The sequence below is a fragment of the Carassius auratus genome, chromosome 44 (assembly GCF_003368295.1).
Source record: "Carassius auratus strain Wakin chromosome 44, ASM336829v1, whole genome shotgun sequence".
Lineage (NCBI taxonomy): Eukaryota > Metazoa > Chordata > Actinopteri > Cypriniformes > Cyprinidae > Carassius > Carassius auratus.
The window spans coordinates 15392816-15411551 of NC_039286.1; the positions used below are offsets into that span (position 1 = coordinate 15392816).

Consider the following 18736-nt stretch of genomic DNA (forward strand, 5'->3'; position numbering starts at 1 on the left):
AGATAACTTAAAAAGCAGTCTTTTGTGGTAGAAGTGATGGTTCTTCGATACTTGTAACAAGAAGTAGAATTTACACTTTTGGCTATATGAAGTTTACACAGAACTAAATAATGATCTGAGATATCATCACTTGGCTGAATAATTTCAACACTATCAACATCAATTCCATGTGACAGTATTAAATCTAGAGTATGATTTCAACAATGACTAGGTCCTGAAACATATTGTCTAACACTAATAGAGTTCAGATTGTCTATAAATGCTCATCCCAATGCCTCTTTTTCATTATCAACATGGATATTAAAATCACCAACTATTAAAACTTTATCTGCAGCCAGAACTAACTCGGATGTAAAATCACCAAACTCTTTAATAAAGTCTGTATGGTGCCCTGGTGGCCTGTATACAGTAGCCAGTACAAACATAACAGGTGATTTATCATTAACATTGGTTTCTTTGGATAATGTTATATGAAGCACCATTACTTCAAACGAGTTATACTTGAAGCCTGCCCTCTGAGAAATCCTGAAAACGTTGTTATAAATTGAAGCAACTCCTCCCCCTTTGCCTTTTAGACGCGGCTCGTGTTTATAACAGTAATCTTGGGGGGTGGACTCATTTAAAATCATGTAATCTTCAGGTTTTAGCCAAGTTTCTGTCAAACAGAGCACATCTATATTATGATCAGTTATCATATTATTTACAAAAAGTGTTTTCGTAGAAATGGATCTGATATTCAATAAGCCAATCTTTATCATTTGTTTATCCATATTGCATTTGTTTTTTATTTGTTGAACCTCAATTAAATTGTTAACCTTAACTTGGTTTGGACGTTTTTTGTATTTTCTAGTTCGGGGAACAGACACAGTCTCTATAGTGTGATATCTAGGTGAAAGAGTCTCTATGTGCTGAGAATTAACTGACCTCTGTGACGGGAGGCAGCTAGCAGACGGTCGGTTTAGCCAGTCTGTCTGCTTCCTGACCTGGGCCCCAGTTAGTCAAGTATAAACACTAAGACTATGTGCCATATTTCTAGAGAGAAGAGTGGCGCCACCCCAGGAGGGATGAAGACCATCTCTTTTAAACAGGTCAGGTCTGCCCCAAAAGCTCGTCCAATTGTCTATGAAACCTATGTTATTCTGTGGGCACCACTTAGACATCCAGCCATTGAGTGATGACAATCTGCTATGCATCTCGTCACCACGGTAAGCAGGGAGGGGACCAGAGCATATTACAGTGTCTGACATCGTGCTTGCAAGTTCACACACCTCTTTAAAGTTATTTTTAGTGATCTCCGACTGGCGAAGTCGAACATCATTAGCGCCGGCATGAATAACAATCTTACTGTATTTACGTTTAGCATTAGCCAGCACTTTTAAATTTGCCAAGATGTCAGGCGCTCTGGCTCCCGGTAAACATTTGACTATGGTGGCTGGTGTCTCTATATTCACGTTCCGTACAATAGAATCACCAATAACTAGAGCACTTTCATCAGGTTTCTCAGTGGGTGCATCACTGAGTGGGGAGAACCTGTTTAATGTTTTGATCGGAACAGAAGAGCGGTGTTTTGACCCACGACTACGCTGCCTCACCGTCACCCAGTTGCCCTGCTGCAGGGGCTCTATTTCCGGAACCGGACAATGTACAGGAATCCCTGAGCTAGACGCATCCAAAGCCGTATCTAGAGCCCTAACATTCTTACTGTCCTCAATTAAAGTTTGGATGCGTGTCTCTAATTCTGAAATCTTCTCTGTCAGCCTAACTATTTCCCTGCATTTATCACAATTGAATCCCTCATCAGCGACAGAGATAGATAAACTGTACATGTGGCAAGAGGTGCAAATAACCATAGTAGGCGAAGCCATTACTCACCATGCTTGATGAAATATTCTTACTGCGGTTGTTTGATGAACTTGTGAAAAACTGCAGCGTGAGAGAGGAGAGGAGAGGAGAAAAGAAAACGCTAATGACAAGCTAACGAGTGCTAACGCTTTGCAGGTGTACTGCAGTCACGGAAGAGTGAACGATCAAAGTTAATCTGATAAGATTGATCGATAATATCAGAAATACACCCACATTTTATCTACCAATTTTGTGTAGGTTTTTTTTTGTCTCATAAATAATTTATATATTTTTTTCTTTTACAACTTGGAAAAATCTTTCCGTTTTAAATCTAAATTAAACTTTTTAAAGCTATTTACTTGCTATTCAAATGTTTTTTCTAGTGACATCATGTCTATTGTTTTCTGGAATAAACTGTGGTTACCATGGTAATTTTTTCACTAGTCAGAATGAAAAAGAAACCTGTTCAAGCAACATACTGTACAAACATGTGTACAGTAACTGGATTATCTTCCTGAGGAGGTGCTAAATTGTGCTTCGTGGACAGTGGGGAAGCATTCATGCATGCATTGTGTATGAGGGAGTGTTGGAGAAACACCAACAGCCTCAACAGAACGACAGGCGTGCCACTCGCAATTCACAACGGCTCTTGACAGTTACTAATCACACATGTGTTTCTTTTTTGACATGTACATGTATTGAATGGGTGCACACATTCAAGTCAAGCCTCTCACAGTGAAGGTATTAAGTACACCTGGCAGCTCTCGGCTTTAAGGATTTTTTGTTGTTGACTCTAGGCCAATGAAGCCACTCAACTGGTCACATATGAAAGGAGACCTGTCTAATTCAACACAGCTGCTTCACACCTACCCAAAAATAGTGATATTAATAGCCATAAAGTATGGTCTTCGATGGAAGAAAATAACTGCACAAAGCTTCATGGCAAACACCATAAAGCCCACAAAATTAAAACCGCTTATACACTAAAATTTAAAGTCTAAATGGACCAAAAACAATGATGATTCATCCTGCACATCACAGATTTTTGTCCAATCATATGCTCTCTATACATATATATATATAAATATATGTACTCAAAAACTCTTTCATGTTCAGTCATTTATTTCTGGAGACTACTAAAATGGGTTTTCAAAACTAAAAAAGCTTTCTACCAGAGGATAAAAAGTGCTAATTGTGAGGGAAAAAAAACTTTCACAATGCTGACTTTTGTCCTATATAAATTCACAACTGCTAGATGTAAACAGAATTGTAAGATACAAATGCAGAATTGCTAGATATAAACTTGCATTTTTGAGAAATAAAAGGAAGAAAAACAGAATTGAGATGTAAACTCAATTGCGGGAATAAAAGGGTCACAATTATAATTTTTATTTTTGTATTTTTCCATGGTGAAAGTAAGCCTCCGTAAAAAGATATAAAAAATAAAATTCAAGTCTTACAATGATTATTTTTCTTTTTAATCAATAAATGACAAAAAGTTGGGCAGTTCAAACATCCCTTTTTAGACACAAAACATACAACAGTTACAAAAAAGCAAAACATTTGAAAATAAATTATAGTAAAAGCAACATTGAGTATATAAAACATGACTGCACAGCACTCTGAGAGAATATAAACACCCTGTAAAACAACCTGAGAATATTTCACAAATTATAGATGTTGTCTGGTGACTTTTCAAATAAATTTAATTCATTGAATAAAATTTGTGTACAACAATAAAAAAAAAAAAAAAAAAAATTCTATTTGCATTTCAAATTTGACATCATTCAATTCAAATTCAAATTCTATCTATACTATACAAAAACATTTCACATTCAATTCAACACCTTGTATAAGCCATTACATCTAAACCTTGTCAAACGATGACTCAAGCATGTCTGTCTCCACAGTGTGTACAGTACAAACTAACTGTTCATTCAGAGTATCTGTGGCCAGACCCGTATAATTACTGGTCTCTCCATGCAAACAGCCCAGACCACAAAACACACACACACACACACACACACACACACACGCACACGCACACGCACACAGGCTGCTGGAGATAAAGCTGTCTGCAGGTTTGCAAGTAGTTATAAAGCTCAGCATTATATGATATTTGTGTTTCTTAATGCTTAATGGGACTAAAAATACACTAAATAAATGTGTTAGTGCGTGATTTGTACATGCATACATATATACATATATGTGTATGTATGTATAGTCGTTATCGGATTAGCATATAAAAATGATATTATTTACCCAGTCATCCTTGTTTAAGTGGGCATGAAACATTTCTATTGGGATGTTTGTTCAGTTAGCCCATGTGGCAATTTTTTAAATAAATTATATATATACGTATATAGTGGCCAATATATATTTCAAATATATGCTAAATATATATTGTAAATAGTGAAGCTTAATAAAATATATTTTTTCAAATAAAAAGTAAATTGTTTAAACCGTCAAAGAGGCTAATTTATTTTTTTTGGACAATATATATCAGAAAACATATTTGCATCTATATATATATATATATCTATATATATCTATATATATATATATATATATAGATCTATAGATCTATATATATATATATATATATAGATATATATATATATATACACACCCTTCTGAGAGTGGCCTTTACTCTTTATATAAAAAAATTAAAATAATAATAAAAAGAAGAAAGGATTATTTCCAAAAAGTGAAGGGATTAACTTTGCAATCTCCTCAAATGCAAGGGAGATACCAGGCATGATGGCTGATTCGCCTCTCTATACAAACAAACCCATGAAGACACGCTCAGATTTTTTACAGATGCAGAGATCTAGATCTAGAGAGATCTAAGCAACATCAAACAGATCACTACAAGATCTTCAAGATCACTACAAGATCTTCAAGATCACTGCTGTGATTGAAGAGAAATACTAAAAGGAAAGAATAAGGATTGGGTATCTATTGATAAGTAGAAAAAAAAATATTCTGACCTACTGGAACACAGTAATCAACTTAAACATACAGTATAACACAAATAATGTACCGTTTTAAACTTCAGATCTGTTTGTGTCAACTCAAGGTAATTTTGAAAACAGGCCTGTTTTAGAACCCGAGTCCGTTGGAATCCTGATTACAGCAGGACGACCGTTGTGGGGACAGAGAAGCAATTTCACTGCAAAACTGTGGTATGGGGCTGTCCACAGAAATGCATTTTTTTCTTTTTTGCTTCTCAGTTCGAGCATGTTGGAGCTTGTCTTACTCTTAAACTACCATATGTATGACTCACTAAGAGACACGTGAAGAGACAAGGGGTTACAAAAAAATTTAGAAAAACATTGCAAAGGTGTAAGAAGCTTTAAGCTCTGCATCTGATCTCCAAGGCACGCTTTGCCACGAATGACTTTCCAACGACAACTCAGCAGTGCCTTCGGCTTTGAGTTAAGTTGGCCAAATGTCATCTTCATTGCCTTGGGACTTACAAGCATGTTGAACAGGTCTTAAAATCTGGATGTTTCAGTGCCTTGTGGGTGCGTTTAGTTCTCGAACACTCAGTCTCATCACCCTTTAGTGCTTTTGATGCTGGAACTGTCGACTTAAGGTGAGGTGAGTGAAGGATTGAGAGGGTGATGGAGACTGTTTCGTGTTTCTTGAGGAACAAAAGAAGCTGTCCACTTCATCCAAGGGAAGGAAGAGACACAGGTAAAGCTAAACAGTCTCGCCGTTGACCTTTATCGTGTCCTTAAGATTGGGGCACATTTGCACAGGGTATAACAAAAAAACAATGGACATTTAAAAAGACGTTGAGCTCCTGAAAGGGCCAAACCTGCAGGTTTAAGTCACTTGTGAGGGCTGTTTTTCCAGTTGCCTTGATGGAAGGTTTTTGCAGATAAAAAGGGCTGATAAATGGCTGAAGGGTTGGTCTTGTTTGGTACGTTCTGGGGAAGAGATAAACATATCTGGTTATCCTTGTAATAGATGTGTGCGTGCAAAAAATTTAGACAGACTAAGAATATGTTCAGCACATCCGAACACCACATATATTCCCCATTTACTATTAAAATTACAATGCCGAGAGTAAAACAGGCTTCCACTGCAGAACGCTTCCCAAAACCAACAAACAGACATGAAAACTAGTTATCTTGCAAAAGCAGAGACAATCCTTTGTTAGTCCTTCAGATCGAACCATATCCCTCCTGTCTTTTCAAGCATATCTTTGCGAAAGTGTACAGAGTGAAGTCAGGCACTTAATCAACATGTGCTACCAAAACCGATACTGATATGCGATAAGTCTTTAAATGCCCGGAAGCATCATGCAGGTTACAGGAAAGTCAACAGCCTGAGGTCCTAAAGCTAGCATGGAAAACAACAATAGATCAAGCTAAATAAATAATGTTAGCCTGCTGTACCGAAACAAAAGATGCTATGCACTTACCAAGTCAATTCACCGCCAGGTCTCGCTTTAATACGGAGATGGAATACTAAAGAACACTACTAAAAAAAGGGAAAAATCAGGTTATTGATAGAAGGAAGTAATTACATGATGAGCAAATGTTATTATTGCATACATGGAAGAATAAATGAGTGAAATAAACTATCAATATTATGAAAGAATGGGGTGTAGTCACCAAACACAAAAACAATGGCTCTGTAGAACTCCAATCCATAAGTGACTGAAGACTCTTCTACTATTAAGCTAACATTTTGATATGCCAAAAAGCATTAAGATACATTCACACAAAGTCTATTTTTAATTAGCTTTAACTATTGTTATTGATTCATTTCAGTATACAATTAACTACACTATGATTCAAAAATTTGGTGGGTTGGAAAGAAATTAAAAAAAAAACTTATAAAAACAGTAATATTGTGAAATATTATTACAATTTAAAATAAGAGTGTTCTATTTTAATACGTTTTAAAATGCTATTTATTCCTGTGATGGAAAAGCTGAATTTTCAGCAGCCATTATAGTAGAAATCGAGAATTATTTCAGGATTTTTTTTTTTTGCTGGTTTTTTTCTCCAAAAAATAACATTAATATAAATCTCTTGTAAAACTATAAATGTTTTTAATGTCACTTATGATCAGTTAAAAGCATCTTTGCTGAATAAAAGTGAAAAAAATCGTACTAACTCCACACAAATGTACATTTGTATATATTCCTGCAAAATACATTTCTGTTCCAGTGACAATAAATAGTTCACAAATTTGTGCTATGACAAATAGGTCAAATGCTCATAGTGTTTGTGAGACTTCATTAGCATGCACGACAGATAGCAAAGCGAAATAATCGAGCAGCAAGACAGACAGCTGTGCACGGCTCACAAGGTTCACAGTCACATGACTGACATTCCTAAATAATCTGCTTTTAATTCTCCTTCTGATTCTTTCCAGATTCACCAAAGATTTGGATTAAAGGAATTATATAGAAGATAAATGTCATTTCATTATTATTCCTATTCACCTGAATATAAAAATTTGCCAAAGAGACTAACAGTTAGTCAAAACAAAATGAATGGTAAGAAGATTAAAAAAAAACAAACAACAGAATCGATCTTCACAAATGTATTATTTTTTTATATGTTGTGAAAAACATACAAAGAAAACGAACCTATTACCGAAAATATCTAATAAAGACAAAACATTTGCAGGTGGTCTAAGAGGAAATGAACTAAGGTTGTATGTTATCTATGACAGACATCAGAAAACAAATGAAGGGGAGCTGGGCTTCGCTCCCTCCCAGGATGCATTTGTCATAGATGAAAAACTTGAATTGTAACTTCCAGTTAATGATCAGATACATTTAGCTAGCAAAACTCTTCAGATCTTTTCACAAAATGTGCATTTAAAAAATGTAAGCTTATCTAAGAAATGCAATGCACTATGGATGATAAATGAGGTCAGTAATGTGAGACACCTATACCTGGGCGGTTTTGCATGCAGTTTCTGTGTGTGTGTGTTTGTATTTCTGTGAGTGTTCAGGCAACTGTGTGAGTCAAGCTAGTGTCTTATCAAAGAAGCATCTGTTAGACAAATCAGTTGCATTTACATATGAGATCTCTCAACGCTTAGTTTTGGCATTTCCAGTATTTCCTGTCTTTCCATTTGCAACATATCCTATCAAAGTCAATTGAGCCTTCCATGAAATGATCAGTATTAAAGCTCTTCTTGTAGCGATTAGACAAATGTCTAAACAAGACAGACTTAATGTGTACTATCATCTACCTGATAAAACCAATGTCAAACTTTTCCAGACTAAAAAAAAAAAAAAAAACTGTCTTCTAGTTTCTTTGTCTTTTAGCACAAGATAGAAATGCATGCTGTCGTCTGCGTTCAGAAGGACTAAGTGTGGAATGCTTGGCAAACAGACCACAGCACTTGGAGTATTTGGTGATAAAAAGTTTGAAGAAGGGAAGAGAGTGGAGAAGAGAAAACAACGCAATTTGTTTTTCGAACACAAAGGGAATATAAATGTCCTCAGTAATGGCCCAAACAGAAATAGTGAACCCCGAAATGAAAATTCCAGTGTTAATCCAAACATTCCGAAAATGATGTAGCAGAACACAAAATATCAAACATAGAAGAAATTTAGATGTGGAATATATAGTGTGTGAATCATACAAATCAACTACTTTTTGGTGTTTCCTGTTTCCTGGTTTGAAACCGGTTTTTGGAGCAACATGATTTTCATTTTCACATGAGCTATTCCAATAACAGCACATACTACAGTTTAAAAGATTTGGGTCAGGTTTTTTTTTTTTTTGTGACACTGAAGACTGGAGTAATTATTCACAAATTCAGCTTTGTATCACAGGAATATATTCACATAGAAACCTGCGATTTTAAATTGCAACAGTATTTCACAATTTTTATTGTTTTTACTGTCTTTTTTAATCTAATAAAAGCATCCTTGGTAAAAAAAAAAGAAAAAAAAAAAAGAAAAACTACTACAGGACAGACTGAACAATAATTACTGAAAAGACTTGAGTTACGATGTAGCAATAACCTAGTGTTTCCTGAATAACTGACTTCAATTTGTTTTAAACAGTGCCTTTGGCAAATCTAAGTGACTGGAATGGAATCTGGAAGTGGCAGAACATGACTCATCCTCTCTGACAAACATATCTCGAAGACATCACGGGGGAAGTCGTGGCCTAGTGGTTAGAGAGTTTGACTCTAACTGCCTTTAACTGCCGTAACTATCATTTTGCATTATTGACACACTGTTTTCCTAATGAATGTTGTTCAGTTGCTTTGACGCAATGTATTTTGTTTAAAGCGCTATATAAATAAAGGTGACTTGACTTGACTTGACTCCTAACCCTAGGGTTGTGGGTTCGAATCTCGGGCCGGCAATACCATGACTTAGGTGCCCTTGAGCAAGGCATTAACCCCCAGCTGCTCCCCGGGCGCCGCAGCATAAGTGGCTGCCCACTGCTCCGGGTGTGTGTTCACAGTGTGTGTGTGTGTTCACTGCTGTGTGTGTGCACTTTGGATGGGTTAAATGCAGAGCACGAATTCTGAGTATGGGTCACCATACTTGGCTGAATGTCACGTCACTTTCTTTTTTTTCTCACTTTCTTACTGAAACCACCCCTGTATCCTGTGAGGTCAAAATGTTAAGTACTGAAGTCATTTGCATGTACAACCCAGAGCCGTCACTGCCTAATGATTAGGTTTAAACATCTGAGGGTACAAAAAATGAGAAGAACAGGACATGGGCGACATGAAGAGTAAAGATCTACAAGCCATCTAACAGCTTTTAAAGCTTCTTTTTTTATTAGAATTCAAAATCAAACCTGTGTTTATATGGATTTGCTGAATGGGACGAGAGGGAAGAGAATTTAATTTTAGACGTACCGTGTTTTTTTCTTGTTCTTTATAATGCAAGCAATGATGAGCACGACCACAAGCACACCAATTACAATCCCAGCGATCGCTCCTCCAGACAGGGCCTTGTCTACCTCACCAACCTCTGCAAAACAGGAGGTGTTTAGATTATTATAGACAATTTCATTTAATTAGAAAACAGTCACATATCTAATTGCAGTTTTTATTATTTTTATAATAATGTATAAATTAAAAGAAATCAATAAAAATAATCACTTTATTATTACTATTTTGCTATTAACTGTACAATTTGGCACAAATTTTGGCACAAAACCAGTCTTAAGTCGCTGGGGTATATTTATAGCAATAGCCAAAAATACATTGTTTGGGTCAAAAATACAGATTTTTCTTTTATGCAAAAAATCATTAGGACATTAAATAAAGATCAGGTTCTGTTAAGATATTTTGTACATTTCCTACCATAAATATATCAAAACTTCATTTTTGATTAGTAATATGCATTGCTAAGAACTTCATTTGGAAAACGTTTTTTTTTTTTTTTTTGTCACCCTCAAATTCCAGATTTTCAAATAGTTGCATCTCGGCCATATATTGTCATATATCCTAATAAACCATACTTTAAAGGAAAGATTATTTATTCAGCTTTCAGATGATGTAATAATCTTAATTTTGAAAAATTAACCCTTATGATTGGTTTTGTAGTACAGGGTCATATATAATGTAAAATAGCTAATATTAATGGCTGATAAGTTTTAACTTGGCCAGAAAGCAGGATGTTTGGTCACTTATTAAATATACCCTTTAATAATTTAATTATTAATTTTATTAAGTAGCATTACTTAACTTAATGTAAAACATAAATATTAACTAATTATTTAACAAATCTGTCTTGCCAGTAAATCAGTATATGATTTATCAGTATTTGAATTACAACTCAAAATTGGCATTAATTGGCATCATGGCCTTAACCGATAATCTTAAAATGCCTAGATGTGGGTTTTAGGTTTTGTTAGCTGAGAATGGGAATGAATCCTTGAACTGCCACATTTACCTGTGACTGCAAGTGTGTGAGTCGTTGATTTCATTATTTCCGTGATGGGGTTGAGTGCCTCGCAGGTGTACAGGCCACTGTTCGTGATCTTAGCCTTGTTAATTGTAAGGACTGCATTGCTGGAGTTCATCGATGTACCGTTGTGTTTCCATGAGTATGTACTGGGAGGAAAAGACTCTGCAGAGCAGGTTATTTTTACAAGTTCTTCAAACTTCACATTTCTCTTCCCATCAACCTTCACGTTCTCTGGACCATCTGTGGGACATCGGAGAGATTGGCTCAGTCACATTTACATCACAGTCGGTAACAACACAAGCAGAAAGCAAACATGATAGGCTCATGTTTAGACAAGACAACAAAAGAAAAGTGATACAGGAATCACACATGTCTCTGTCCCCCAAAGTGAAAGACTTCCCAAAGTGATGAAATCTCAGCCAATCAGAATGCTTCATTTTCAGCAATGAATATAACAGGTGAATATAACAGGTGGATTTATGATCAATGAGATTTCAGTAATACAATCTGAGAAAACATAAAATTATACAAATTTTGTAATAATAAATATTTAAACTTAAAATAAATTATATTATTTTATATCTTTAATTTAATCTAATTTAATTTAATATATATATATATATATATATATATATATATATATATATATATATATATATATAAACAATGTATTAATAAAATTAAATACATTTATTAATTATAAAATATAATGTATACAATACAATGTGTGTAAATTTAAACCTTTTAAAATCACGTCTGGTTGAGTCACAGTGAATTCATGTACAAATAGATGTACTGTATGAGCGATCACAGTGAAGAGCAGATCACATAAACTGTATTACTATTGAAACTATCCTCTCTTGGATACTTACAGATGATGACCATCTTATAGGTGCTTTCGTCTTGGTTGACTTTGTTCTTCAGCTGGCACTTGTAGTCGCCCGCATCCTCTCTAACAACTTTAACGATGGTCAGAGTTTTCTTGTCGGCTGAGAGAATGACACGGTCACCAGGAACCAGAGGTTTGTTGTCCTTCAGCCATTCCACGCTTTCGGCTTTTCCAGTGGCTGCCGAGCAGGAGATGTTGACCGCGCTGGTGCCAGCGATGAGAAGTGATGAGGAGCTGGAGATATTTGTACCAGACAAGGCCTCTAGCAGAACAGAACAGACGAGAAGACAAAAAAATAAGTGACACTGTCAGATTATGGACCCTCAACGACAGACATAATGTGAGTTAGCAGGACAGAATAAAGTTTAAGTTATTTCGCTCACCAAAGCTGCATTTATTTGATTAAAAACAAATGTTTGCTATTTGAAAATATTTATAAAATATATTCAAAAATATATATATAAAAAAAACAATCCTGGTTGGGATTTCTAAATTAACTTTGTTTGCCCATTATTACCTGAAGTTAATTAATTACTGACAAGTAAACTGACCAATAGCAGGGCTTGCGAGAAGGTGGGATCTACAGAGAATGGTTAAAGCAATAGAAATACAATACATATCATGTATAAGGACTATAGAGAGCACATCAATTAGAAAACAAAGCCAAACCTGGACATTTTAGGCAATTAAGATATCTGGCCACCCATAGACATATCTTATGATCTGGCTGAGTGAGATAACCTCTCAACAGCTTCATTCACCAAAGCATTTACAGTACTTTTTAACCATGGACTTTGTTCTGGCACTATCCTCTTGTTTGTTCAGACATCATTACTGTGGAATGTACCAGTCTGATTCAGACACATTGCATTCAGCGAATACCTGCAAAATTACCGTTCAGCACACATTGTCTTCCTCCTTTACCGCCTGTGTTTTTAGTTTCGGGTGCAATGCAAACAGCTGCGAATTAACTACCTCAATTCATCTAGAAATACTTTCGAGAAATGCATTTGTAACCCAAGAGAATTCTTCAAATAAGATCTTGTGAAATCTGATTTGCATGAACGGTCTGCATTTAAATTTTAAACAAAATCAGTGAAACAAAAACACATTGCAGTTAGAAATTTAAGATGAACCTTGCACTGACAGATCACTTCAGTATTCTGGAAGTGAAACCTTAGCCGAGCGGTACCTGCCTTAAAACGTATGTGACTTCAGACGGTTTGTACTCTGCTTTCTTTAGACTGTGGTTTTCACACATGTGGAAACACCTCAGGGGAAGACAGTTCTTTACAAAAGCCACAGAGCCTGAGACCACAGGTTCAGACACCGGGTAAAATCAATCTGCCCTCAATCACAGAAAGCAGAACATTCCTGAATCCTCCACCCACTAATGTGAGCGGATGCAGACCTCAGAGTGAAGCAGTTAAACATGTTCATCTTTTAAAAGCACTTGTAAACCAGGAAGCCATTCTTGGTGTTATTAAAATTATAGTTCACCCATAAATTAAAATTCTATCAATGTCATTCCAACCTTGTATGACTTTCTTTTTTTCAGTGTAACATCAAAAAACTAATTCTGAAAAGCAACCAGCTGATCTTTTTTTCACGCAATTACAATTAATGAGGACCTGAAGCTTTCAGGCTTTTCAAATGATGAAAATGCATCTTGATCTTGATTGATTAATAAATTGTAAAGGACTATTAAACATTTAAAGAAGAGCTAAGCAATATGTCAAGAATTTTGGGAGTCTCTGCTTAAATTTCTATCTGCTCCTCATTTCGAACCTTCCCACTCGTTGTACAGTAATTGCATTGGAGAAGTGCAACTAGCAGCAATTCAACTTTTGTGTTCCAGGGAAGAAAAACTTGCAGGACTGGAATGACACAAGAACTTAATAACTTAGAATTATGTAAACTAACCCTTCATTATTTAACAGAGATCTCAAATCTCATTTCAGTCTTGTTTCCATCATCCTTTCAAGGCCAATATACTTGTTCCTCTTCCAGAGTACTCACATTTTTTTATATTTTTTAATCCTTATCTCACTTCTTGGCAATGAAGACACCGTGGTAAAGCATGTCTATCTCTGTTCTGCCCCACTGCTAATCAAAAGATTTCAACGGGTGTCTTTACTAACTTACACTCTTAAAAACAATGGTGGTTCTATGCAGACTCTTAACAATTAATTTTTTTTACTGGATTGTTCTTTGCAGAAAAAATAAAGTTATATTTTAAGTAAATATGAAAAAAAAGTTGATCATCATCAACTTATTGTCAATGCGATTTGAGAATAAAAAATAAATAAAAATAATTCTCATTGCTTCTTATTGGAACCTATTTTTTAATAGTGGACTGTATGCATTTGCATTTATTCAAATAGCAGTAGTAACAGAAGCAGTAGAGAAACAATGCATGGTTGATGCAACTTCCGTTTGTATACAAAGCATCTGTACATGCCTTTAGACTTCTGACTTACCCATAACAGACACCACAGCAACCGGCGATGAAATGTAGCGGTTGGTCTTCGCATTGTAGGCCACACAGCTATAGTTTCCACTGTTTGTCTCATCTAGATTGGTGAGGGTAATGCTGGAGGTGGTCTTCAGAGGCATCTCCCCCCCATTAAACATCCACTTGAGCTGAGCAGGAGGGTCAGACTGGGCAGAGCACGCCAGTGTTAAGTTAGAGCCTTTCTTAAGAAACGAATCTGTTGGCGTTTGTGTCATGATGATTTTCTCTGGGCCATCTAGACAAAGGAAAAAAGAAGAAAGAAAAATGCTGATTGAAAAAAAAAAGAGGCACAAGTAAAGGTTCATAAAAGTACTCGCTTTAGAGATTTTTGATAATTTTAAGATTTTAGCAAATACAATTTTAGTTTTTGAAAACAAAGGCTTAACAAGAATTTAAGTTTTTACTAGAAGAAAAACAAATGTTGTGTCATGTCACAGCATTTCACATCCTCCATTTTATCAGGAGAGTGTAAATGTTATCTTTAAATCAGGAGGATGTATTTTGACTATCAGGATGTGGTTACAGTTCAAATTTTGGCCATTGAATCTTTCTGCAACTCAAAAATGTTTTTAGAAAGCGTTTATAGTCTAAGACTCCAGATTCTGCTGCACTGCATTCACTTCATGACCAAACCATGCACGTCAAAGAGATTTAATCTGGATCCGTTTATAATCTAAATGCACACATCCATAATCAAACACTATTCGAAAACATTCATCCTCTTCCTGCGGTTCACAAGCTCATTCACAAACATATTTTATCTAAGCTCAGGCTGCATATTTTCTACACCTGCAACAGAACTTGTCTGAACTAGAAAGTATTTTCTGATCTCTGATGTTGTGTGCTTTCTAGTGCACACCATCTGCAGAGACAAAGATCGTAGACAGTAAAACAAAAGACAACCTTAACTTATCTGCATCAGTAGGTGTATCAGTAAGTTTCTCTGCAAGTGTTTGTTTGTGCAGACATGTGTGAATTTGTGTGAAAACACATAATCAGCTTCATTGTAAAATCAGGTTCATTATATAACATTTCCATCATTGTCTTAATACAATAGTTCAGCCCAAAAATTTAAGTTGTGGCATTATTTACACAATAACACAAAGAACTCGCCTTCGCCTTTGGAAGAGAGCGAAATGTAAATCCTGTTTAAATTATAATCTTCCCCTCTGCTTAATCTTACATTTATCCCATATTCACAGAGCCGATCCTCCCTATGCGCTAAATATGCAAGCTGTGTAGGGCCCCCGAAACACCAGGGGGCCCCTTGCTCTAAAAGATGCTTTAATTTTTAATTTTTGTTTCGTTTTTGAATTTGGCCAGTGGTTATGAAAACATGAATGATCATTTCTTCAACAACCAATGATCCATTCTACATAAAAATCAGTCCAATCATGTAACGTAAATGTCGTACAGTTTTGCGCGAGATTTAAAAAAACGAGGTTGAAGAGTTTCTCAAGCACTTTTCGCGAGTGTGATTCGAGACAGACAAATGTGTTTCATCCATTCTTTCACAACCAATCATAACCCATGAAAAAAACCATCCCGCCTCGTCCTGCCAACACAGTTTTGCGTAGGGCCCCAGAAGTCCACGATATTGCATATTCGTGCTGAAAAAATGGTATGTTGTGTAACCTGGACAAAAACTAGGTACAAACAAGAGGATTTTCAGTTAAAAACAACTAAAATTGTAAACTGTTCCTCACACAATGCTATAGAATGGCTTCTAAATGCTTGTAATATAGTGCAGAAGTTGTATGCACCACTTACAGTGCTTATTTTTCTTTAGACCTTTTTTTTGTCATTGGTTGGAAAGTATTGCATAAATGTTAAAGATTACATCATGTGGGGTTGGAATGACATAAGGGTGAGGTATCAATGACAACTTTTTGGCTGAACTGTTCCTTTAAAGGCATTTGTGTATTTGTCTCAGACTTAGCATGTGTGGGTGTGATCAGGTACGTACAGATCACGGTGAGATTGAAGGGAGCACTCGTCCCTGACTCCAGTGCGTTCTCTGCAATGCAGAAGATGGGTCCTCGCAGATCTGTACGGCGAACTTCAGCGATATTTAGCACATTGCCATTTGCGTTTAGCTGTACACGTGTGCCATCCACCACCAAAGGGTCGGAACCGTTCTTCCACTTGTATGTAAAGGAGCCTTTGGCAGAGCAGGTAAGAACCACGGTGCTGTTGAACTCTACTGCTTCCGGTACATTCGATGAAATCTTAATGTCAGTTACGGGTTCTGGAGAAAAGAGAAGAAAACCATGGATTGTGTTCAATCAGAAAAATCTTTGTTCTTGCTTAGACTTTCCCAAGGAATGAAACCGTAGAGAAATCTGAGGTTAAGTGCCTTGCCATAATAGTGACAGGTCATGACTTGCTTTTTGGGGCGATCCAACCAACATCCTTTGGATAACCAACCCTGAGATTTGACAACATACATCAAGAGAGCCTCCTAGACTGATCTAAAATCTCTGTCAACGTTTGATCTTCACTCACTGAATGAATGTCTTTAAAATGAATCATGTTACAATCATAAGTTAAAATCAAGTCATAAAATGAGTCATCACTACCATCCACCAGGGCTGATTCAATCATATCATTCATTGTTCTCAAGGACCAAATACAAACCATTTTAGTTATTCTGTGCAACTCTTTGAAGAACTACTGTGAAGTTCACTTTTAGTATTTAATTAATGCTCTTAACAAATTTGTGTGGGACTTGAACCTTCTTCATTCACCTGCTCAAACATTCACCACCATAGAGTCTAGTTTCTCACTGTAGACCTTTGATTGCACTGGACAGTACTTACCAAGAACCACAAGATCAATCCGTCCATTCTGTTGCTTTCCCTTGAGAGTGACTGCAGTGAGAGTATATTCCCCTGCATCCTCCTTCACCAGCGGCCCGAGCTGAAGCTCACATGTCGTCTTATTGTAGATGACTCTGCCTGTGTATTTCTCATCAATGTCTTCGGTGTTTGATGATAGAACGTTTGTGATTATTGGTGTAATTCCTTCAACTTTGTTTAAATTCCATGCTATGGTTACAAAATCCTGTGTTGAGGTGATGGTTGTCTTGAAGGTCACATTTTTACCTGGTCAATGAAGTAAAGAGAAATCTAAACACCTTTGCTAAGTTCTTAGAAATGCATACAAGTATTTAATGAATAGGTTTATTTAATTTTTTTAATTTTTAAATAATATTTTGATTTAATGAACCAATGGTGATGCAACCATCTATTGAAAGTATGCTCGAATACTATCCTTACACCTTGAATACACACATGAGTACACAACAGGTTTTCTTGTCACATAACAACAAAATGGCTTGGTTATACCACATTGAATTTGATTTGGCAGACTTTTTTTTTTTTTTCAAATAATTTCCTAAAATAAATAATAGGCTATACAATAATAATTGTGGCAAACTTCTAAACTACAAAATTACTGAAAGCATTATTTTTTCCCCCAGTTTTACAGACTATTTAATGATTAGCAAAATCATTTTAAAATAAATAAAAACACACCACAGACCATAAACCATAGATCGACTCACCGACAACGCCGTTCATTTTGTCGGTGACCAGCAGACCTCCCTCGGAGCAGCATCCTATAAGAGGAAGCATTTTCAGTCAGGACACGAATAAAACTACACCTTACACATCAAGTCCTGGTGTAGGCTACGGTTTAATATCTTTAAATGAAATTTAGATAGAAAAATTTTAATTTTGGAAATTTAAAAATAAATGTCTAAAAGTGCTAAGTGACATTTTTATCTTTGTTAATTAGTGTTTTTAGCTTACCGAGAGCGGCCAAAATGAGCAAAGGCAGCCAAAAGTTAGAGAAATCCATATGGAGAGATGCGAGTCCCTGGAGAGACAGACAGGAATGTGAGACGGTGTGAACTCTCTGTAAGAATTTGAGAAAGCTACCACTACACGCCCAACCAGTTGATCAGAAAATCCCGCCCAGTTCAACCTGTAGTGGGCTACTCTTCTGGTGTCATCGTTTACTGTAGTTCATTAACATTGGGAAACATTGCCCTCTAGTAGGCTACTCATTTGTCATTGGCATTTTGTTCCTGACCACAAACAAGCGCACAGCATGTGCCTATTTGCATAAAATACTGAATCAGTGAATGTAAACAAACTGTCAGTAGCCTATAAATAATAGGCATTAAATACGAAAGCACGCAGAAGATCAGGCTAACATGTTAACATTGAAATATGTGCACGTAAGAAAAAACATGTAAAAATAAATAAATCAAATGTATAGCAATATAGGCCTGCAAATATAAATACAATTAATAATATATCAATTCTATATAAAATATGTAAAATATACAAATAAATGTGAATAAAATTATATATATATATATATATATATATATATATATATATATATATATATATATATATATATATATATATATATATATATATATAACCTGCTTCATACCCCTTGTTAGGAATCATTGCATTAGACAACTTAAAACATTTAACTCCTACAGTATGTAATTTGGGGATGAGGAGTTGTATTTCTGGTTTCTACTGACTCCTAGTGT

General features: G+C 35.7%; 1 protein-coding gene across 1 annotated transcript; it reads right to left on the minus strand.

Annotated features, from left to right (window-relative positions):
* Nucleotides 1-5167: 5167 nt before the first annotated feature.
* On the minus strand, nucleotides 5168-18131 carry LOC113062651 (carcinoembryonic antigen-related cell adhesion molecule 5-like). Its single transcript, XM_026232649.1, has 10 exons — nucleotides 17976-18131; nucleotides 17729-17782; nucleotides 16983-17267; nucleotides 16130-16411; nucleotides 14129-14398; nucleotides 11632-11910; nucleotides 10745-10999; nucleotides 9703-9817; nucleotides 6275-6333; nucleotides 5168-5777 (listed from the first exon to the last, which is right to left on the minus strand). The coding sequence occupies exons 1-9, from the start codon at nucleotides 18022-18024 to the stop codon at nucleotides 6321-6323; spliced, it is 1602 nt and encodes a 533-aa protein (XP_026088434.1). The 5' UTR covers nucleotides 18025-18131; the 3' UTR covers nucleotides 5168-5777; nucleotides 6275-6320.
* Nucleotides 18132-18736: the final 605 nt, after the last annotated feature.